This window comes from Panulirus ornatus, chromosome 63, assembly GCF_036320965.1.
Source record: "Panulirus ornatus isolate Po-2019 chromosome 63, ASM3632096v1, whole genome shotgun sequence".
Taxonomy (NCBI): domain Eukaryota; kingdom Metazoa; phylum Arthropoda; class Malacostraca; order Decapoda; family Palinuridae; genus Panulirus; species Panulirus ornatus.
Genome location: NC_092286.1, coordinates 26,641,236 through 26,665,234, shown reverse-complemented (window position 1 = coordinate 26,665,234; position 23,999 = coordinate 26,641,236). Strand labels below are relative to the sequence as shown.

General features: G+C 39.9%; 1 protein-coding gene across 6 annotated transcripts in view; it reads left to right on the top strand.

Annotated features, from left to right (window-relative positions):
* The first annotated feature begins 295 nt into the window (after positions 1 to 295).
* LOC139746050 (2-oxoglutarate and iron-dependent oxygenase domain-containing protein 2-like) overlaps positions 296 to 23,999 on the top strand; it is a 64,209-nt gene continuing 40,505 nt past the window's right edge. For 2 of the 6 annotated variants that reach the window (XM_071656879.1, XM_071656876.1), the window contains exons 1-3: positions 296 to 453; positions 7,876 to 7,923; positions 16,156 to 16,266. In XM_071656879.1, the coding sequence (XP_071512980.1) occupies positions 334 to 453; positions 7,876 to 7,923; positions 16,156 to 16,266 (279 nt within the window). In that variant the 5' untranslated portion in view covers positions 296 to 333. Of the gene's footprint in view, positions 804 to 7,875; positions 7,924 to 16,155; positions 16,267 to 23,999 lie in introns of all 6 variants that reach the window. The other 4 variants (XM_071656880.1, XM_071656881.1, XM_071656882.1 and 1 more) reach the window with 4 other exon arrangements.

Below are 23,999 nucleotides of genomic sequence, written 5' to 3'. Positions count from 1 at the left end.
TGAAGAATTACCTTCATTACTTGGGTGGCATGAAGAATTACCTTCATTACTTGTGTGGAATGAAGAATTACCTTCATTACTTGTGTGGTATGAAGAATTACCTTCATTACTTGTGTGGTATGAAGAATTACCTTCATTACTTGTGTGGTATGAAGAATTACCTTCATTACTTGTGTGGTATGAAGAATTACCTTCATTACTTGTGTGGTATGAAGAATTACCTTCATTACTTGTGTGGTATGAAGAATTACTTAATGAATTATGAGCGAGTTATTATGTGTGTGTGGAGCACTGCAGGTGGAGCAGTGAGTACGTGCGTATGTGCGGTACAAGATGGTGGTGGTCAGGTGGTGTGTGTGTAGGTGTTACCTGAGCCATAATATCTTCCTCCACCAGTATAACTTACATGTCACCTACCGGGATAAAGCTCAGTTCCTGCACCAGTATTATGAGGTGGGTCAGGTCACGTCACGTGACGTCACTAGTGTCTGTTGACCCACCTGACTCGACCATGAGAGCCACGACGCTCAGTCAGCAGTCCAGGACTGACTGTAAGTCATGTACTGACTGACTGTAAGTCACGGACTGACTGACTGACTAACTGACAGTGAGTGCGCCATGGACGACTCAGGGACATGTGACCACCAATAAGGTAATGTACTTATGTTGTGGTTGTAATATGTTACTAACAACATCAACATGTCTGGGTCAACTGATCAGTGTGTACTTGTGTGTGTGTGTCTGTACGGGAACTCCTTCATTACTTCTCGTCTTCTGAACTTTAATATGTGGACAGTAGTGAGGTAAGTGAGGATCAGGGAAAACGTTACAATATTACGTGACCCTTGAGGTCATTATAATGTTGGGTCACGTGAGCAGGAGTGACCCAGGTGACCTTTGAGGTCATTATAATGTTGGGTCACGTGCGCAGGAGTAACCCAGGTCACCCTTGAGGTTATTATAATGGGTCACGTGAGCAGGAGTGACCCAGATGACCCTTGAGGTCATTATAATGTTGGGTCACGTGAGCAGGAGTGACCCAGGTCTCCGTTGAGGTCATTATAATGTTGGTTCATGTGAGCAGGAGTGACCCTTGAGGTCATTATGATGGGTCACGTGAGCAGGAGTGACCTAGGTCACCTCACATACAAGTCACAATAATTACTTCCTAATTATCATTTGTCACATTCCTTCAATATGTATTTCTCGTATGATTTTGGTTATATATAATTACGATACAACATTATGACTATTAAGTATGGTTGTCATCAATTGTGGTGACATTTTGTTGTCAAGTTTCCAGTAATGATAACATTGTCTGTAATTGTCTGTAAGAATGATAAATGTAACAATAATTACATTAATGACAAGGAAAATAGTTCACTCCAATTAAAGATCCAGAAATAATACCTGAGCCAAATGATGGCTTAATATTGAAAGCTACTTTACGTGCAAAGCTTAAATAATATATATAAACTTTTATGGTGTGATTTGGAAAATAAATTGTAAATTCAATTTTAGATTATATAGTGTCATTTGGAAAATGAATTGTAAATTCAATTTTAGATTATATAGTGTCATTTGGAAAATAGATTGTGAATTGAATTTGAGATCATTTAGTGTAATTTGGAATATAAATTGTAAATTGAAATTTGGATCAAAATAAAGTTGGATGAAATTGGAGGTTAATTAGTGCGACCATTAACTGGTGGTAGCACAGTTGATATTTGTGATACATTTAACAATATATGAAGGTTATGATTGTTATAACCCACCATACCTAGCCTCTTGCTGGACAAGGAATCATTTGATTGATTATTAGGACATTAATGTCCAAGTAATGGTTTGTTGTATGGGAAGTAAATGTGGAGCAGTGAGTCTGGGATGTGGGTTGTGGCCACTACACCTTTCTCCTGCTAACTCACCACATGCAAGCAGGTTGAGGTGTGAGTCTGGGATGTGGGTTGTGGCCACTACGCCTTCCTCCTGCTAACTCACCACATGCAAGCAGGTTGAGTTGTGAGTCTGGAATGTTGGTTGTGGCCACTACACCTTCCTCCTGCTAACTCCCCACATGCAAGCAGGTTGAGGTGTGAGTCTGGGATGTGGGTTGTGGCCACTACACATTCCTCCTTCAAGCAACATCTCAGGCAATGATGGATGTCACACCCATCAATTTACCATACTTTGTGAAATTTATATCTGTATTCTAGTTTCATATTTACTATATGTTTTGTGTAATATATATCCATATTCTAGTTTCATATTTACTATATGTTTTGTGTAATATATATCCATATTCTAGTTTCATATTTACTATATGTTTTGTGTAATATATATCCATATTCTAGTTTCATATTTACTATATGTTTTGTGTAATATATATCCGTATTCTATTTTCATATTTACTATATGTTTTGTGTAATATATATCCGTATTCTAGTTTCATATTTACTATATGTTTTGTGTAATATATATCCATATTCTAGTTTCATATTTACTATATGTTTTGTGAAATCTATATCCATATTCTAGTTTCATATTTACTATATGTTTTATTTATTTATTTATTTTGCTTTGTTGCTGTCTCCCACGTTAGCGAGTTAGCGCAAGGAAACAGACGAAAGAATGGCCCAACCCACCCACATACACGTGTATATACATACACGTCCACAAACGCAAATATACATACCTATACATCTCAACGTATACATATATATATACACACACAGACATATACATATATACACATGTACATAATTCATACTGTCTGTCTTTATTCATTCCCATCGCCACCTCGCCACACATGAAATGACAACCCCCTCCCCCCTCATGTGTGCGAGATAGCGCTAGGAAAAGACAACAAAGGCCCCATTCGTTCACACTCAGTCTCTAGCTGTCATGTAATAATGCACCGAAACCACAGCTCCCTTTCCACATCCAGGCCCCGCAGAACTTTCCATGGTTTACCCCAGACGCTTCACATGCCCTGGTTCAAACCATTGACAGCACGTCGACCCCAGTATACCACATCGTTCCAATTCACTCTATTCCCTGCATGCCTTTCACCCTCCTGCATGTTCAGGCCCTGATCATTCAAAATCTTTTTCACTCCATCTTTCCACCTCCAATTTGGTCTCCCACTTCTTGTTCCCTCCACCTCTGACACATATATCCTCTTGGTCAATCTTTCCTCACTCATTCTCTCCATGTGACCAAACCATTTCAAAACACCCTCTTATGCTCTCTCAACCACACTCTTTTTATTACCACACTTCTCTCTTACCCTTACATTACTTACTCGATCAAACCACCTCACACCACATATTGTCCTCAAACATCTCATTTCCAGCACATCCACCCTCCTCTGCACAACTCTATCCATAGCCCACGCCTCACAACCATACAACATTGTTGGAACTACTATTCCTTCAAACATACCCATTTTTGCTTTTGGAGATAATGTTCTCGACTTCCACACATTCTTCAAGGCTCCCAGAATTTTCACCCCCTCCCCCACCCTATGATTCACTTCTGCTTCCATGGTTCCATCCACTGCCAAATCCACTCCTAGATATCTAAAACACTTCACTTCTTCCAGTTTTTCTCCTTTCAAACTTACCTCCCAATTGACTTGTCCCTCAACCCTACTGTACCTAATAACCTTGCTCTTATTCACATTTACTCTCAACACTCTTCTTTCACACACTTTACCAAACTCAGTCACCAGCTTCTGCAGTTTCTCACATGAATCAGCCACCAGCGCTGTATCATCAGCAAACAACAACTGACTCACTGCCCAAGCTCTCTCATCCACAACAGACTGCATACTAGCCCCTCTTTCCAAAACTCTTGCATTCACCTCCCTAACAACCCCATCCATAAACAAATTAAACAACCATGGAGACATCACACACCCCTGCCACAAACCTACATTCACTGATAACCAATCACTTTCCTCTCTTCCTACACATACACATGCCTTACATCCTCGATAAAAACTCTTCACTGCTTCTAACAACTTGCCTCCCACACCATATATTCTTAATACCTTCCACAGAGCATCTCTATCAACTCTGTCATATGCCTTCTCCAGATCCATAAATGCTACATACAAATCCATTTGCTTTTCTAAGTATTTCTCACATACATTCCTCAAAGCAAACACCTGATCCACACATCCTGTACCACTTCTGAAACCACACTGCTCTTCCCCAATCTGATGCTCTGTACATGCCTTCTCCCCCTCAATCAATACCCTCCCATATAATTGACCAGGAATACTCAACAGACTTATACCTCTGTAATTTGAGTGCTCACTTTTATCCCCTTTGCCTTTGTACAATGGCACTATGCAAGCATTCCGCCAATCCTCAGGCACCTCACTATGAACCATACATACATTAGATAACCTTACCAACCAGTCAGCAACACAGTCACCCCCTTTTTTTTATAAATTCCACTGCAATACCATCCAAACCCGCTGCCTTGCCGGCTTTCATATTCCGCAAAGCTTTTACTACCTTTTCTCTGTTTACCAAATCATTTTCCCTAACCCTCCCACTTTGCACACCACCTCGACTAAAACACCCTATATCTGCCACTCTATCATCATACACATTCAACAAAACTTCAAAATACTCACTCCACCTCCTACTCACATCACCACTACTTGTTATCACCTCCCCATTAGCCCCCTTCACTGAAGTTCCCATTTGTTCCCTTGTCTTACGCACTTTATTTACCTCCTTCCAAAACATCTTTTTATTCTCCCTAAAATTTAATGATACTCTCTCACCCCAACTCTCATTTGCCCTCTTTTTCACCTCTTGCACCTTTCTCTTGACCTCCTGCCTCTTTCTTTTATACATCTCCCACTCATTTGCATTATTTTCCTGCAAAAATTGTCCAAATGCTTCTCTCTTCTCTTTCACTAATAATCTTTTTCTTCATCCCACCACTCACTACCCTTTCTAATCTGCCCACCTCCCATGCTTCTCATGCCACAAGCGTCCATATTCTAGTTTCATATTTACTATATGTTTTGTGAAATGTATATCCATATTCTAGTTTTATATTTACTGTATGTTTTATGAAATCTATATCCATATTCTAGTTTCATATTTATTATATGTTTTGTGTAAAATATATCCATATTCTAGTTTCATATTTACCATATGTTTTGTGTAATATATATCCATATTCTAGTTTCATATTTAGTATATGTTTCGTGTGTTGTTGTGTCATAACCCAGACCACAGCCCCCCTGCCCACAGCAAGGCCCTACACACCTCTCCATGGTTCCCCTGGTGAATTCATACATTGTGGTTCAGTCCTCCGACCGCACATTGTCCCTTGTAAACCAGTTTGCTGTAATTCATCTTGTGTCTTCCTTCCATCTCCCTACCTGTTCATGTCCTAAGCACTCACAGTCTTTTTCACTTATCCTTCATCTCCAAATTGGTGTCCCTTTCTCCTTGTCCTCTACATTTCTGACATATCTTTTTGGCGGGTCTCTCCTCATTCATTTTTCTCCATGCCTGCGCACTGTCTTCAGCTCTCTCTACCACACATCTTTCTTACCCTTTTATTATTATCTTGGTGAAACCACGTCACATCACATATTGACCTCAAACATTTACTTTGTAACACCCTCCCTCTTCTGCACCTTCTCATCCATAGCCCATGCCTTACACTAGAACTATTCTACCCTCAGACACCAATTTTGGCCATCCCAAATAATGACCTCATTTTCCACACATTCCTCAGTGCTCCCAACCCCCCCCCCCCCCACCCTGTGAGTCATTTTTTTTTTTGCAGCTACGTTCACTCCCAGGTATGGGAAACACCTCACTTCCATCACATTTACTCCATTCAAAATAACACGCCAACCTGCTCCTCTACATTGCTAAATCTCCTAACTTTGCTTTAGTTCCCATTTACTCTTCGAAACTCAGACACCAACTTCTGCAGTTTCTCGCTCAAATCTGCCAGCAGTCCTGTTTAACCTGGAAGCAACAGCTGACCTACTTCCCAGGCCCTGTTATGTGACTCCTACAGAGTTCATAATGTACCCACCTCTCAGGAGTGACCTGATTACAATCCTTGAAATTTTAAATGAGATCAATGATGTGAACAGTGAATAGTTCTTTGAATAGAGCAACATAGAGGACATACATTAAATTAAGTAAGGAACTTGATAAGGGTGTACAGATATACTTGTGAAGTACAGATATGAATGGGGGCAGGGCCCCTGAGAGGAATTTTATCAGGGTGTACAAAGTCTCTTTCAGGTCCCCTTCCCTTCACCATTATCATCCTGTTTTTATCCACTATGGTTTTATGCCATTAGCTGTAAGGCCAAAAAGGGTATGGAAGATGAGAGAGGTATGGAATGGAACACTCTTGATGATTTTCTGAGATTTCCGGAAATTCCCAGGCCCCCTTCTGGACCCCCTGGGCCTGGGTACGATGTACCTCCTGCACCCCCTTCTCAGAGGCCCTGAGTGGTGTGTGAATGGAAGAGAATAACTGAGGACATGGTTGATTTGGACAGTACACATAAACTTAAGTCCCTAAGGAACTTTACTTGCACCCTTCTTGTTCCTCACTCTTGTATCTGACATTACTGCAAACTTGAATCACAGTTTCATGTCATCATTTGCTGGTGGTAGTAGAGGAAGTATGAAAATCTTGTTGGAAGAGGACAGTGACAGGCTACAATCAAACTATAACAGTCTTCCATTTGGGCTTTCAGAACAGCATGATTTTCAATATAGATAAATTTCATCTTTGTTATTGGTAAAATGAAGAAATAAGGAACAGTATAGAATTCCAGAAACAGAATGTTATAGCTTGTGATTCATCATCAAGAAAGACCTCAGAGTAATAATGTTTGATGACCTTTCTTTCAGCCAAGAGTAGAGAACAAAAGTTACCACCTCCAGAGTAGTAATGGGATGCACCTTTTTGACTTTTAAGACAAGGAAAGAAAAACCAGTGATGACACTCTTCAAGGTGCTAATTCTCTCACATTATGACGCTGGAGAAGCTGCAAAATTGGAAAGTGTTCAAAGATCATGCACAGCCCCTTTTAATGTGGTAAAGGAAAGAAATCATTGGAAATGACTGAAATCTCTTAGGTTGTACTTCCTCGAGTGGAGATGGGTGAAGTATATTGTTATCTATGCTTGAAAAGTCATAAAAAGGATGGTTCCCTTCTGATACAACAGACGCAGTAGACCTAAATGGAAAGGAGCAATATACACAGGAAGGAAAACATCTTAAACATGCCGGGCCACAAGTCTCTTTAACAGATGGTCAGCAGTCATTACAGACACGAGGAGAAGCACTTTAGACAAATTTAAGAAGACCCTGGACAAGTATGGCAGCTTAACTGGCCTATGGGCTGCTGCTTCCAACAGCTTGGTTGGCCAGCAACCTAGGCCAGTAGTAGGGGTGTAGAAGACCCGACAGACTATTCCAAAGGAACTCCAGGGTGACACCCATCCCAGCTCTTTCAGTCAAATACACTACTACCATACCTCTCTCTTACAATGTCATTCCTTACTTGATCATTCTTCCTCACACCAATTATTGTCTTCAGGCATGAAATACAGCATTATTGATAGCTATGATGATAATGATGATGATACTGATAATGATTATTATAATGATATTGATTATGTTTGTGATATTGATAATAATACACAATGACTACTTGAATATGCTGAATGGAGTAGATATTTTCCCTCAGAACGGAGCTGCTTTGTGTTTCCTTGTATTATTGACCAGAAAGAAAAACCATGTGATTAATTCAATATTATTTTATGAATGTAAGTTTGTATTAAACTAATATCTTTCTCTTTCTCATAGGCTCTGCTTTCCAGAGGATGTGGTGATCCAGAGAGTCTCATCTCTGAGGTTTGTCTTGTGCATTGTTTCAATTATCATCCTTTTACAATAGTTTTGTGCTGTGCAATGTGTTATTTGCTGAGAGTGAGGAGGAGTTCCTGAAGGTTGTACATTTTATGATGTTGAAGGTTAAATGCAAGTAAATGTAAAGGAATGGTGTTTGAAAGCAAACAACAGTGTGTAAGTATAGATTTTGGAAAACCATAAAGAGTGAAAGAAGAAAGTTTAGTAAATTGTGTTTTGGATATGGGGGAGAAAGACTGGAAGATGTGAGAGAGTTTAAGTGATTAGGAGCTCTCTTGGGTAAGTTTGGTGATATAGAAGGAGTGATAAGGTAGAGAGCAGTACAGGGTAGAAGAGCCATGGGGTTCCATAATAGAATAATGAAGGGTATAGGTGTAAGTATGGAAGTAAAGATAGGACTGAGGGACAACATATCCCTCCCAACCCCTATACCTATGCAGCCAAAACATGGTCATGGAATGAGTCACAGAGGTCAAGAATCCTGGCTGTGGAAATGAGTTATATGAGGGGAGCACTAGATGAAATGTAGGAAGAAATGAAGTTGTGTATTAGAAATGTGATATAGGAGGGGATGCAAGGGGAATGAATTGTGGAGTGGTAGAATGCATAAAACATAATACTTTGAGGTGGTTTTGCTGTGTGGAAAGAATGCAGGACTGAGAGTATATAAGGAGAGTGTATGATAGTACAGTTAAAGGGGTTGGTGTGTGAGGAAGACCACCTGTGATTTGGGGAAATAGAGTGGAAGAATACTGGAGGGAGAGAAATGGTGGAAGAATGCATGGAATGGTGTATGTGAGGGAGGCATGTAAGGACAGGAATAAGTGGAAACTTTTTGCCATGGCCACCACCATGATGGGAGCTTCTGGAGGGAAAGGGTATCATATATATAAGTAGATAGGTAGATGGAGCTCTTTTGATATGAGTATGGCTACTGGTTGTCTTATTATTACTTACACAGTCATAATGTTTTGTTCAGGAAAGAAGAGAAAGAATGGAGGGAGAAGACTGAGGTTCCAGAAAATATTGCACATTGCACATAGGGTTCTTTGACCAAGAGAAGGTTGTCAAACATTCCCCTCCCCCTCTCTCTCCCAGTCATGAACAAAAGTCTGCATCAAGGCTGGCTTTAATTGAATTATAGAGAGTATTATGAAAGGGAAAAAGAAGAGACAAAGGAAAGTATTTTGGAATTTTGAAGGAAGAAAAAAAAACTATGCTTTAAAATGAGCATGTATAGCAACATTTTTACTCCTCAGTTCTCAGTAACTGAATATTTCTAAATTTTTGTTTCTGTCAGTGTCATCAGTATCAAAAAATTAAGTGTTTCTTTATTCTTATAGTGTCTTTAGTATCTTAGAACAAGACGATGATGCATTTTTCATTGCTTCTTTAACAGGCTGGTGTATTTTGTTAGTTACTAGTATATACAAGGGTAAGAAACAAAATCAGTAGCAAATGACACAGTGTGATGTGTTAGAAATTGATTGAAAATATTAGATAGACTGACTGATGGATTTTTGTGCTCTTTGATTTTTAAGCAGTGTAACCTATAAAAGGAGAATACTTTTGCTAATCATAGACATAGATTATTGCTGTTTACATGAAGACAGACAACCGTGAGTAAGATTTTGCTTTGCCCCAAGCCATACCCTACATTCATTGATAATAATCATGGCTGAACAAGTCATGGGGTTGTAAGATATAGAATCTATAAGAATTCTTTTAATATTTTAGTGATTTTCTTTGTTTTCCCTTCTTGAAAAATAGAGATTAATTAGCTTTTCAAATCTCCATTATATTTTTTGTCTGTTTAGTGTTTATATCATTTATTTTCAAAAGATTATACATAAAACTCTTCAAGTGCTGTAGTTTCTGATCCTGTCTGTCACCCAACTCATGCTCTTTCAGAATCTTCTCTTTAGCATCTGGTAGATCTTTATACTCTCTTCCACTTGCCTTACACATAGTTAAGCTTAGATTCAAGGAATTAGTACACAATAAGGACAAATACATTCAGAACAGTCTTTTTCAGTTCCTGTCTAAGTAACTTAGAATTCTTGATGATTAACTGTTATGGACCTAGACATGAAATACATAAGAGTACAGAAGGTCTTTTTATGTATATACATATTCTGTATGATACTGTGTTGTGAGATAAGGCCTTGTATAGATGATTCATACAAAAGATTATAAAAAAAAGATAAAGAAAAAATCATCCAAGTTTCTTTGCTTTGATGAAGATTAGTTACTACATCTGATGTACTTAGACATATCTGCTGCTGATTTACTCAGACATAAATGCTGTCTGTTACTGGAAACTGTCTATGGTGAGGCGATTTATTTTCATTAATTGTCAGATGGAGGAGAAATTTACAAATGGCTTTGTTGGAAAAGAAATGTTTGAAGATAACATGTGATGTGTGATGATTTGATCAAATAAGAATTAAAAGGGTAAGAGAGAGGTTGGTAATAAGAGTATGTTTGAGAGGACTGATGTGGGTGTGCTGAAATGGTTTTGACATTTTGAAAGAATGAGTGAGAAAAGGTGGACAGTGAGGATATGTGTCAGAAGTTGAGGGGACAGGTAGTTTAGACCAAATTGGACAGGGAAGGATGGAGTGGAAAAGATTTCGATTACTTGGGTCCTGAACATGTAGAAGGTAAAATGTGTGTACAGGATAAAGTGAACTATAGTGATGTCATATACAGGGGATGACACATTGTGGTGGACTGAACTATGGCATATGAAGCAGCGGGAAGACACCATGGAAATGTCTGAGGAGCATTATTGTGGATAGTGGAGCTTTGGTTTTGGTGCATTGCATAGACATCAGACATCTAGAGAATGAATATAAGTGAATGAGGCCTCAGTAATCTGGAAAACTGTGAACAGTGTAGATACTCAAAACCACATTTTATAGAACCATGGCAGACAAGGGACCTATGCACTTGGGCTTTATGTGGGAGTATTTGTTTTTATTAGTTAACGATATTTAGTTTTTTATATATGTTATTCATTTTTATATTGTATTATACTTTTCTTATCCTCTATAAGAAACGTAAGGTGATAAAGTTCGACTATTTTGTGAGTGCATCATCCTTTAGATATTTCTAAATTACAGTGGTGTTAGGAATAATAATGGCTGAATGAAGTAACATTGGCTGAGAGCTCTTTCTGGTCACTGCTTGGTTACCTTAAATTTTGTCAGGTAACCATGGACTTGGTACAGATACATAGTTTCTTCATACAGAGGTCCTGGAATATCTCTGTACAGACTTTGCCCCATTCAAGGATGTATAAACTCAAATCTGGAGTTTGAATGCATGAGGCATTACTCTAGTAATTCCAATAACAAGCTCTTTAGGATGGAACAGAAGGGGGAGCCACAGTCCAACTGCATTTGGGCAGTAGTTTTTTAGAACAGACAAATGTATGACAGAGTGGGATGAAATGCTTTGTGGTATATGCTAAGGATATGTGCAGTAGGGGGAGAACTGTTGGATGGTGTGAAAGCCTTTCTTAGAGGAGCAAATGCATGTGTAAGACTGGATGGAGTTGAGTGATAGTTATGGTATTCATGTGGGTATGAGGCAGGGCTGTATGATGTCACTATGGATTTTTAACATGTATATTGTTGGAGTGATAAGAGAGATGAAAGCAAAGTTAGGGAAGTGGTTAAAGAGATAGAATGCAATGGTAATCTATGGTGGTTAGTAACAAGCCTGTTATTGGATGATACTGTTTTATTTGCTTACGGTGAAGAAGGGTTGCAGAAGGCTGTGTGTTTTATGTGTGTAAACATAGGCATTTGAAGGTAAAAATGAATAAAACTAAAGTAATGGTATCTAAAAGGAAATAGAGTGAAAGTATAGATTTTGCAAAGCCCTTTAGAGTTAGAGAATGAAAGTGTACCAAACTACTAAAATGTATTATATAGATATGGGGAGAAAGACTGGAAGAAGTGACAGAATTTAAGTATTTGGGAGCTATTTAGGTAAGTTTGATGATATGGAAGGAAAGATAAGAGAGAGAGCATTACACAGTAGGAGAGTCATTGGATTCCTTAATAGAATAAAGAAAGACATAGGTGTAAGTAAGTATGAAGAAAGGATTTAGGGACAGCATAGTCCTCCCAACCCTGACCTCTGCAGCCAAAACATAGACATGGTATGAGTCAGAGGTCAAGAATCCAGTCAGTGGAAATGAGCTATTTTGAGAGGATCATGCATTATGACCTCATTGGAATGAAGAAAAAAGATGGTTGGGTGTATGATAGATATGGTATGGTAGGGAATGCAAAGGGAATGAATTGTGGAGTGTTTGAGTGGGTGAAACATAATACTTTGTATGGTGGTTTGGGCAGGGGGAAAGAATGCAAGATGGGGAATTTTTAAAGAGAGTGTATGATGTTATGATTAAAATGGGTTGATGTGGGAGGAAGACCTCCTGTGATATGGGGAAATGGAGTGGAAGAGTATTGAAGGGAGAGAAATGGTGGAAGAATGTGTGGAGTGATGTATGTGAGGAAAGCATGAAAGGACTGAGATAAGTGGAGACTCTTTAGCTGTGGCCACCCCCTTGATGGAAGTTCCTGCAGGAAATGGGCATCAGAGATGTTGAAAGATACTCTGATAGATACTTTACTAATTTTTTTAATGGAAAGTACTACACATTGTTTATGTATGTACATAGGAAGACTATCTGTAGTACTACACATTGTTTATGTATATAGAGGAAGACTATCTGACTACTGCTGTGGTGTAGGAGTGTAAGGCTTGTGTATGAATAGGAAGAGAGGTGAGTGAATGGTTCTCAGTGAAGGTTGGTCTGTGGCAGGGATGTTTTATGTCACTGTGGTTTTTCAAGTTGTTTATGGATAGGATGGTGAGAGGTAAATGTGAGTCTTAGAGAGAGGTGAGAGCATATAGTCTGTGGGGGATGAGTGGGCCTGGGAAGTGAGTCAGTTGTTGTTTGCTGATGATACAGTGCTGGTGGTGAAACAGCAGAATTTGGTGATTGTGTTTGGAAAAGTATGTGAAAGGAGAAAGTTGAGAGTGAATGTAAAGAAAAGTAAGTTTGTGTCTAGCAGGATTTAGGGACAGGTTAGTTGGGATGTGAGTTTGAATGAAGAAAATTTGGAGAAACTGAAGTATTGTAGTTATATGGGAATGGATGTAGCAGTAGATGCATCCATGGAAGAATGGCTCATCCACGCATATCCACATATATATTCATGAACGCCCATACACGCATTCCCCACGTGTCGTAGAAGGCAACTAAAGGGGACGGGAGCGGGGGCTGGAAACCCTTTCTAAAAGGGGAAACAGAAGAAGGAGTCATGTGGGGAGTGCTCACCCTCCTTGAAGGCTCAGATTGGGGTGTCTAAATGTGTGTGGATGTAACCAAGATGAGAAAAAAGGAGAGATAGGTAGTATGTTTGAGGAAAGGAACCTGGATGTTTTGGCTCTGAGTGAAACGAAGCTCGAGAGTAAAGGGGAAGAGTGGTTTGGGAATGTCTTGGGAGTAAAGTCAGGGGTTAGTGAGAGGACAACAGCAAGGGAAGGAGTGGCACTACTTCTGAAATAGGAGTGGTGGGAGTATGTGATAGAGTGTAAGAAAGTAAACTCTAGATTGATATGGGTAAAACTGAAAGTTGATGGAGAGAGATGGGTGATTATTGGTGCATATGCACCTGGGCATGAGAAGAAAGCTCATGAGAGGCAAGTGTTTTGGAAGCAGCTGAATGACTGTGTAAGTAGTTTTGATGCACGAGACCGGGTTTTAGTGATGGGTGATTTGAATGCAAAGGTGAGTAATGTGGCAGATGAGGGAATAATTGGTATACATGGGGTGTTCAGTGTTGTAAATGGGAATGGTGAAGAGCTTTTAGATTTATGTGCTGAAAAAGGACGGGTGATTGGGAATACCTGGTTTAAAAAGAGAGATATACATAAGTATACGTATGTAAGTAGGAGAGATGGCCAAAGAGCATTATTGGATTACGTGTTTATTGATAGGCACGCGAAAGAGAGACTTTTGGATGTTAATGTGCTGAGAGGTGCAACTGGAGGGATGTCTGATCATTATCTTGTGGAGGCGAAGGTGAAGATTTGTAGAGGTTTTCAGAAAAGAAGAGAGAATGTTGGGGTGAAGAGATTGGTGAGAGTAAGTGAGCTTGGGAAGGAGACTTGTGTGAGGAAGTACCAGGAGAGACTGAGTACCGAATGCAAAAAGGTGAGAACAAAGGAGGTAAGGGGAGTGGGGGAGGAATGGGATGTATTTAGGGAAGCAGCGATGGCTTGCACAAAAGATGCTTGTGGCATGAGAAACATGGGAGGTGGGCAGATTAGAAAGGGTAGTGAGTGGTGGGATGGAGAAGTAAGATTATTAGTGAAAGAGAAGAGAGAGGCATTTGGATGACTTTTGCAGGGAAAAAATGCAAATGAGTGGGAGATGTATAAAAGAAAGAGGCAGGAGGTTAAAAGAAAGGTGCAAGAGGTGAAAAAGAGGGCAAATGAGAGTTGGGGTGAGAGTAAAAAGATGTTTTGGAAGGAGGTAAATAAAGTGCGTAAGACAAGGGAACAAATGGGAACTTCAGTGAAGGGGGCTAATGGGGAGGTGATAACAAGTAGTGGTGATGTGAGAAGGAGATGGAGTGAGTATTTTGAAGGTTGTTGAATGTGTTTGATGATAGAGTGGCAGTAGCGTGTTTTGGTCGAGGTGGTGTGTGAAGTGAGAGGGTTAGGGAAAATGATTTGGTAAACAGAGAAGAGGTAGTAAAAGCTTTGCGGAATATGAAAGCCGGTTTGGATGGTATTGCAGTGGAATTTATTAAAAAAGGGGGTGACTGTATTGTTGACAGGTTGGTAAGGTTATTTAATGTATGTATGATTCATGGTGAGGTGCCTGAGGATTGGTGGAATGCTTGCATAGTGCCATTGTATAAAGGCAAAGGGGATAAAAGTGAGCACTCAAATTACAGAGGTATAAGTTTGCTGAGTATTCCTGGTCAATTATATGGGAGGGTATTGAATGAGAGGGTGAAGGCATGTACAGAGCATCAGATTGGGGAAGAGCAGTGTGGTTTCAGAAGTGGTAGAGGATGTGTGGATCAGGTGTTTGCTTTGAAGAATGTATGTGAGAAATACTTAGAAAAGCAAATAGATTTGTATGTAGCATTTATGGATGTGGAGAAGGCATATGATAGAGTTGATAGAGATGCTCTGTGGAAGGTATTAAGAATATATGGTGTGGGAGGCAAGTTGTTAGATGCAGAGAAAAGTTTTTATCGAGGATGTAAGGCATGTGTACGTGTAGGAAGAGAGGAAAGTGATTGGTTCTCAGTGAATGTAGGTTTGTGGCAGGGGTGTGTGATGTCTCCATGGTTGTTTAATTTGTTTATGTATGGGGTTGTTAGGGAGGTGAATGCAAGAGTTTTGGAAAGAGGGGCAAGTATGCAGTCTGTTGTGGATGAAAGAGCTTGGGAAGTGTGTCAGTTGTTGTTTGCTGATGATACAGCGTTGGTAGCTGATTCATGTGAGAAACTTCAGAAGCTGGTGACTGAGTTTGGTAAAGTGTGTGAAAGAAGAAAGCTGAGAGTAAATGTGAATAAGAGCAAGGTTAATAGGTACAGTAGGGTTGAGGGACAAGTCAACTGGGAGACAGCGACAAAGCAAAATAGAATAAATAGATATAATATATATGTGTGCGTGTATATGATGGATGGGCCATTCTTCATCTGTTTCCTGGTGCTACCTTGCTGACGCGGGAAATGGCGATCAAGTATAACAAATAAATGAATATCTGATGGTGGGGAGGAACGCAAGACAGGATCGTTAGTAGAAATAGGTATGAATGATAGATTGGAATTTAAGTAGAAGTAGAATTTGGGAACATTAGGTAGGAGCCTTTAAAAACTCTGTACTAGAGTTGCCATCTGCCAGTACCCTGTTCAAGTTGAGGCATAAAAGGCTAAAAAGCAGCACTGGAGTTCACCAGTTTTGGAAAGACTTTTGCCTTGGCCACCCCCTTGAGGGAGTTCTCAAAGGGAATAGACATCTCAGATATCTTCCATGAATGCAACTAATGGGCCATTTACTTATTGTGATAAGCCTGTTTGATAATCATTGGTGTAAATTTTTTTTTAGTTATCATTCATATTGACTGATATGTAGTGTTTAAAGGTTGAATGTGTGAAACATGTTTACTTTCAGGTTGAATCTGAATCCATACGACGGAAACAGCTTCTTGATGACAGCTTGAACCGTCGTATGCTTATAGCTAAAGAGTACAAGCCCCTGCATCCACAAATATTCACATTTCAGGTTAGGATATAAAACTATTTTAAGGAATAGAATTAGACTTTAGCTGAATTAGCCATTGTAACAGCATATACTGAAGATTGAAAATTAACATACTTAACCATATGAATTGTAAATTTGGGGTTTATCCAAAATTGTTGTTTCTGTTAGCTCTAATGATTGATATTATCAAAAATGAAAGATACAAATATGAAAATAGAATGTTTAGTATTTTTCTGTATTTGTTTAGTAGCAGCATTATCTTCATTAAAGTCTGTATCATCATCACCTATCTATCTGTCTATATTTCTGATTCCCATTCCCTCTGAGAATTTCATCCAGGGGGGGGGGTCATAGTGAAAGAGTCTCCATAGCTGGTGATTTCCAGCGCCACTTTTTAGCCTTTAGGGCCTCCCCTCTAACAGGCCACCGGCAGAGGGCAACTCAAGCACAGTATTTCTAGAGGCTCCTATCTAATGTTCCCCCAACTACTGCTACCTAATGTGTCTCCTTAATGTACCTGCCTAATGGTCTAGCCTACTACTTCTACATATTGCTCCTGCTTTTTTCCTACCTGCTAGTTCTACCAAATGCTTTTATCAAGGGCAATTCTTGCACAGTGTTTCTAGAAGTTCCTACCTAATGTTCCTACTGACTGCTGCTTCCTAATATGTTTACTTAATGCTCTTGCCTAATGTTCCACCCTACTATTACATAATGCTCCTGCCTAATTTTCATACATACTACTTCTACCTAGTGTTTTTATCAGTGTTTCTGCCTAATCACCATCTTGTTCCAGCATATTTATCCATATTCCTAGTAACCTCCCTCATATGTCTCGTTTTCTAACCTTTCATCTACTGCTAACCTGTAGTTGATGAAGCTTTTCTTGCACTTTTGTAATTCTTATATAAGTTTTAAATCAATCTTCCTGTATCTGTTCTCTTGGTATGACTTTTCTACCTCAGCAGAACATCCATAATAAGTTCAACTCTATTTTGCTTTCCTTGTATACCATATCTGTCCTAGTTCTACCTGCATTTACTTCCAGAGGATCTTAAAGAATTAAGCACTTGAGATAATTTGAATATCTTGCTGTTGAACAGCATTGTCTTATGACTTAATGTGAGTCTGCTATGTAATGTTTCCCCTTTTTTAGATAACACTTTTTACAACTTCATTTCAGGAATTTACTCCTCATTTTTACCAGAATGGTTCATTTGATTTAATCAACAAAGGTACATTGGAAATTTTTAGAGTGAACTGGGTGTAGCCATCTTCTCACTAGCACTAGTGAGATGCAAGTGATTTTTACTGCTAGTAGGGTGCAATAGATTGACTTTAAGACTGGTAAGGCTTGTTGGTGCTTTCAAAACCTGGAAATCCAGTTTGTAACTCACCTTCTGCCATTCGTCACTCAGTCTTTCCAGTTTTCTCCTCATACAAGCCTCTTTTCCAAGCTCACTACTTTCACCTTCTTTCTACCCATATCATTTCCTCTTTTCTGATTAACTCTGCAAACTTTCATCCTTTCCTCTGCCAAGAAGCTGCCCCTCTCAGGACATCTACATTTTTTCATTTTTGGTCACTATTTCTCACATAGCAAGGAAGCTCCAGCAGCAGATTAAGAATGGTCTTATTTACCTGCATCCACTCTTTAGCTGTTATGTCCGATACACTGAAACCAGAGCCCCTTATACACAGCCAAATCCCACAGACCTTTCTGTGGTTTCCCCTGACCACAACATATTCCCTGGTTCATTCCATTGATATCATGTTATCCCTCTTTACATCACATTGCCCCAGTTCCCCTAGTCTTGTGCATGTTTCACATCCTCCTGCACATCTCTCTTTTCTGCTTCAGCTCAGTCTCCCCTTTTTCTAGCTTCCTCCACTTCTGACATGTATACCCTATTATTCAGCCTTGCTTCAGTGGAAATGTTATATATGTGAGTACTATTGATACTGTATAAAAACAATGAAAGGCTAGTGGTGGTGGAGTGTCCTTCAGATCAAGTAAAAATTTATTGAAAGGACCATTATATTTTCTAGATTTGATGCATTTTACTGATTTGACTGCATTGTGTGTGAGTGAAAGTGCAGCATCTCTTTTGTATCTTACTAATGTTGATTCTATCATCTTGGTGATGAATGGAAAAATTATAGGATGTACATTATTGTACATTATTATAGCCAGAGGTTGTACCATTATGTGACATTCATTTTTTCATTCATTTCAAGCTAGAAGTTTCAGTTTTCTAAATTGTTTCTTACATTTTTCATATGTAAATATATGTATGTGTGTGTGTGTGTATATGTGCGTGTGTATGTGTATGTGTGTGTATGTGTATATGTATATATATATGTATATTATCCCTGGGGATAGGGGTGAAAGAATACTTCCCACGTATTCCTCGCGTGTCGTAGAAAGCGACTAGAGGGGACGGGAGCGGGGGGCCAGAAATCCTCCCCTCCTTGTATTAACTTTCTAAAATGGGAAACAGAAGAAGGAGTCACGCGGGGAGTGCTCATCCTCCTCGAAGGTTCAGAGTGGGGTGCCTAAATGTGTGTGGATGTAACCAAGATGTGAAAAAAGGAGAGATAGGTAGTATGTTTGAGGAAAGGAACCTGGATGTTTTGGCTCTGAGTGAAACGAAGCTCAAGGGTAAAGGGGAGGAGTGGTTTGGGAATGTCTGGGGAGTAAAGTCAGGGGTTAGTGAGAGGACAAGAGCAAGGGAAGGAGTAGCAATACTCCTGAAACAGGAGTTGTGGGAGTATGTGATAGAATGTAAGAAAGTAAATTCTCGATTAATATGGGTAAAACTGAAAGTTGATGGAGAGAGGTGGGTGATTATTGGTGCATATGCACCTGGGCATGAGAAGAAAGATCATGAGAGGCAAGTGTTTTGGGAGCAGCTGAATGAGTGTGTTAGTGGTTTTGATGCACGGGACCGGGTTATAGTGATGGGTGATTTGAATGCAAAGGTGAGTAATGTGGCAGTTGAGGGAATAATTGGTATACATGGGGTGTTCAGTGTTGTAAATAGAAATGGTGAAGAGCTTGTAGATTTATGTGCTGAAAAAGGACTGATGATTGGGAATACCTGGTTTAAAAAGCGAGATATACATAAGTATACTTATGTAAGTAGGAGAGATGGCCAGAGAGCGTTATTGGATTACGTGTTAATTGACAGGCGTGCGAAAGAGAGACTTTTGGATGTTAATGTGCTGAGAGGTGCAACTGGAGGGATGTCTGATCATTATCTTGTGGAGGCAAAGGTGAAGATTTGTATGGGTTTTCAGAAAAGAAGAGTGAATGTTGGGGTGAAGAGGGTGGTGAGAGTAAGTGAGCTTGGGAAGGAGACCTGTGTGAGGAAGTACCAGGAGAGACTGAGTACAGAATGGAAAAAGGTGAGAACAATGGAAGTAAGGGGAGTGGGGGAGGAATGGGATGTATTTAGGGAATCAGTGATGGATTGCGCAAAAGATGCTTGTGGCATGAGAAGAGTGGGAGGTGGGTTGATTAGAAAGGGTAGTGAGTGGTGGGATGAAGAAGTAAGAGTATTAGTGAAAGAGAAGAGAGAGGCATTTGGACGATTTTTGCAGGGAAAAAATGCAATTGAGTGGGAGATGTATAAAAGAAAGAGACAGGAGGTCAAGAGAAAGGTGCAAGAGGTGAAAAAAAGGGCAAATGAGAGTTGGGGTGAGAGAGTATCATTAAATTTTAGGGAGAATAAAAAGATGTTCTGGAAGGAGGTAAATAAAGTGCGTAAGACAAGGGAGCAAATGGGAACTTCAGTGAAGGGCGCAAATGGGGAGGTGATAACAAGTAGTGGTGATGTGAGAAGGAGATGGAGTGAGTATTTTGAAGGTTTGTTGAATGTGTTTGATGATAGAGTGGCAGATATAGGGTGTTTTGGTCGAGGTGGTGTGCAAAGTGAGAGGGTTAGGGAAAATGATTTGGTAAACAGAGAAGAGGTAGTGAAAGCTTTGCGGAAGATGAAAGCCGGCAAGGCAGCAGGTTTGGATGGTATTGCAGTGGAATTTATAAAAAAAAGGGGGTGACTGTATTGTTGACTGGTTGGTAAGGTTATTTAATGTATGTATGACTCATGATGAGGTGCCTGAGGATTGATGGAATGCGTGCATAGTGCCATTGTACAAAGGCAAAGGGGATAAGAGTGAGTGCTCAAATTACAGAGGTATAAGTTTGTTGAGTATTCCTGGTAAATTATATGGGAGGGTATTGATTGAGAGGGTGAAGGCATGTACAGAGCATCAGATTGGGAAGAGCAGTGTGGTTTCAGAAGTGGTAGAGGATGTGTGGATCAGGTGTTTGCTTTGAAGAATGTATGTGAGAAATACTTAGAAAAGCAAATGGATTTGTATGTAGCATTTATGGATGTGGAGAAGGCATATGATAGAGTTGATAGAGATGCTCTGTGGAAGGTATTAAGAATATATGGTGTGGGAGGAAAGTTGTTAGAAGCAGTGAAAAGTTTTTATCGAGGATGTAAGGCATGTGTACGTGTAGGAAGAGAGGAAAGTGGTTGGTTCTCAGTGAATGTAGGTTTGCGGCAGGGGTGTGATGTCTCCATGGTTGTTTAATTTGTTTATGGATGGGGTTGTTAGGGAGGTAAATGCAAGAGTTTTGGAAAGAGGGGCAAGTATGAAGTCTGTTGGGGATGAGAGAGCTTGGGAAGTGAGTCAGTTGTTGTTCGCTGATGATACAGCGCTGGTGGCTGATTCATGTGAGAAACTGCAGAAGCTGGTGACTGAGTTTGGTAAAGTGTGTGGAAGAAGAAAGTTAAGAGTAAATGTCAATAAGAGCAAGGTTAATAGGTACAGTAGGGTTGAGGGTCAAGTCAATTGGGAGGTGAGTTTGAATGGAGAAAAGCTGGAGGAAGTGAAGTGTTTTAGATATCTGGGAGTGGATCTGGCAGCGGATGGAACCATGGAAGCGGAAGTCGAGAACATTATCTCGGAAAGCAAAAATGGGTATGTTTGAAGGAATAGTGGTTCCACCCTCCTGCGCACAACTCTATCCATAGCCCACACCTCGCAACCATACAACATTGTTGGAACCACTATTCCTTCAAACATACCCATTTTTGCTTTCCGAGATAATGTTCTCGACTTCTGCTTCCATGGTTCCATCCGCTGCCAGATCCACTCCCAGATATCTAAAACACTTCACTTCCTCCAGTTTTTCTCCATTCAAACTTACCTCCCAATTGACTTGACCCTCAACCCTACTGTACCTAATAACCTTGCTCTTATTCACATTTACTCTTAACTTTCTTCTTTTAGACAATTATATAAAAAGTTTCTTGTCATGTAAGGAAGTGTTTATATTGGTTTAAAGTGAACCTAGACCCCAACCCCCTTCTCCTGAAAGAAGGGTCTTGTCTATAAAGACCTCTACCTTGTATATGCACTGAAAGGTTATATAATTGCTAACTTCGATATGTAAGACTGTGTTTGAGCAATTACTTATTTATAGTAATTACAAATTTGGTAGATTCAGTAATTGTGAGGAAACATGGTTATGTATGTTCATTCTTCTCATGGTACAGATAGAAATTCAGAAAGAAAAATATTTTTCTCATGTTTCTGTACTGATGTAGGATACCGATTTGTTCAGAGGTCTCTTGTCTAACACAGTGTTATCAACTGTGGTTTTGTGTATTCAATCTCAAGGTAGTAGATTCCATTTTAAAAATTCACTTTTTATAGTTTTGAGTATCAGCCATATTTTTCCTGTGTGTATGTGGGAAGGGCTTGGGAGTAGACATTGTTTCTAACCTTTTGCTGAAGTCCTACTCAAGGAGAATAGTTAAGATTTTTTTTTTGGATATTTGAGTCACAGACTAAAATCCCACATTAAGATCAGGCCCTGGTTGAAAATATAGAAAGGTTAGTGAAAGGGAAGGAGAGACAAGGGAAAGTATATAAAGATTTTGGAGGAAGTGAAAAGCCTGTTTTTTTTTTTAAATGAACTAGATCATAGTTATTGGGAAGACATGTGAGCAGCAAACCTTCACAGGGGGATGCTACTGTTGTAAAGTTCTCTCCCTGTACAGTACAAGACATGGGACCTTACAAATGTAAAACTCCATCCCTTTGTGATACAAAAAGATGGAGTCCTTCCTGTGTAAAACTCCCTATGCAGTACAAGAGATGGGACCCTACCATTGTTAGACTCTCTCCCTGTACAGTACAAGAGATGTGACCCTACTATTGTAAAGCTTCTTACTTGTACATTACAAGAGAAAGGGCCCATAGATATAAAACTTCCTCCATGGATAGTACAAGAGGTGGGGCCCCACAACTGTAAAGCTCCCGCTTCTTAGCGTACAAGAGATTGGGCCCCACGATTGTAAAATTCCCTTCCTGAACAGTACAAGTAATGGGGCCCACAAATGTAAAGCTCCCACCCTGAACTGTACAAGAGATGGGGCCATGAAAGAAGAATTCCTTCCCTGCACAGTAAAAAACATGGAACCCCATGAGTTTAAAACTCCCTCCCTGTACAATGTAAGAGATGGAGTCCCACTAGTGTAATTTTCCATTCCCGTACATTATGAGAGATTGATCCCCATAATTGTAAAACTCCTTCCCTGTACAGCAAAAGAGATTGGACCTCACAAGTGTAAAACTCCTTTTCCTATTCAGTACAAGAGAAGGTGGCCCCATTATTGTAAAACTCCATCCCTGCACAGTACAAGAGATAGGGCCCCATGAGTGTAAGTCTCTCTCCCTTTACAGTACATGAGATGGTTCCCCATGAGTGTAGTGTAAAACTTCCTTTGTGTACAGGACAAGAGAAGTAGCCCCATAAGTTTGATAATTCCTTCATTTAAGGTACAATAGATGGGGCCCCATGAGTATAATACTCCCTCCCTATACAGTACAAGAGATGGGATCCCACTCATGTAGAACTCCCTCCCCATACAATGCAAGAGATGGGGCCCCATCAGTGTAAGACTCTCTCCATACAGGATAACAGATGGGGCCCTAACAAGTGTAAAATTGGCTCCCTATACAGCACAAGAAATGGACCCCCACAAGTGTAAAATTCAATACCCTTACAGTAAGTACAAGAGATAGGACCCACGAGTGTAAAACTCCCTCCCCATACAGTACAGAGAATAGGGCTTCATAGGTGTTAAGTTCCCTCCCTACATAGTACAAGAGATGTGGTCCCATGAGTGTAAAAATTTTTCCTTTACAGTACAAGAGATTGGCGCCATGAATGTAAAACTCCCTCCCTATACAGAACAAGAGATGGGGCCTCACATGTGTAAAATTCTCTCCTTGTACAGTTTAAGAGATGGGTTGCCTTGAGCATAAAACTCCATCCTTGAACATTACAAAAGATGTGGCCCCATGAGTGTAATGCTTCCTCCCCATACAGTACAGAAGATGGGGCCTCACAATTGTAGTGTAAAACTCCTTCTGTGTACAGAACAAGAAATGTGGCCTCAGGAGTGTAATACTTGCTCTCAACTGTGTACAGTACGGGAGATGGGGCTCGACGAGTGTAAAACTGACTCCCCACACAGAACAAGAGATAAGGCCCTCACGAGTGTAAAACTCACTCCCTGTATAGCACAAGAGATAGAGTCCCACAAGTGTAAAACTCACTTCCCTTATGGTACAAGAGATAGAACCCCACAAGTATAAAACTAAATATCTGTACAGTACAAGAAATTGGCCTCTTACGTGTAATATTCCCTTCCTGTCCAGTACAAGAG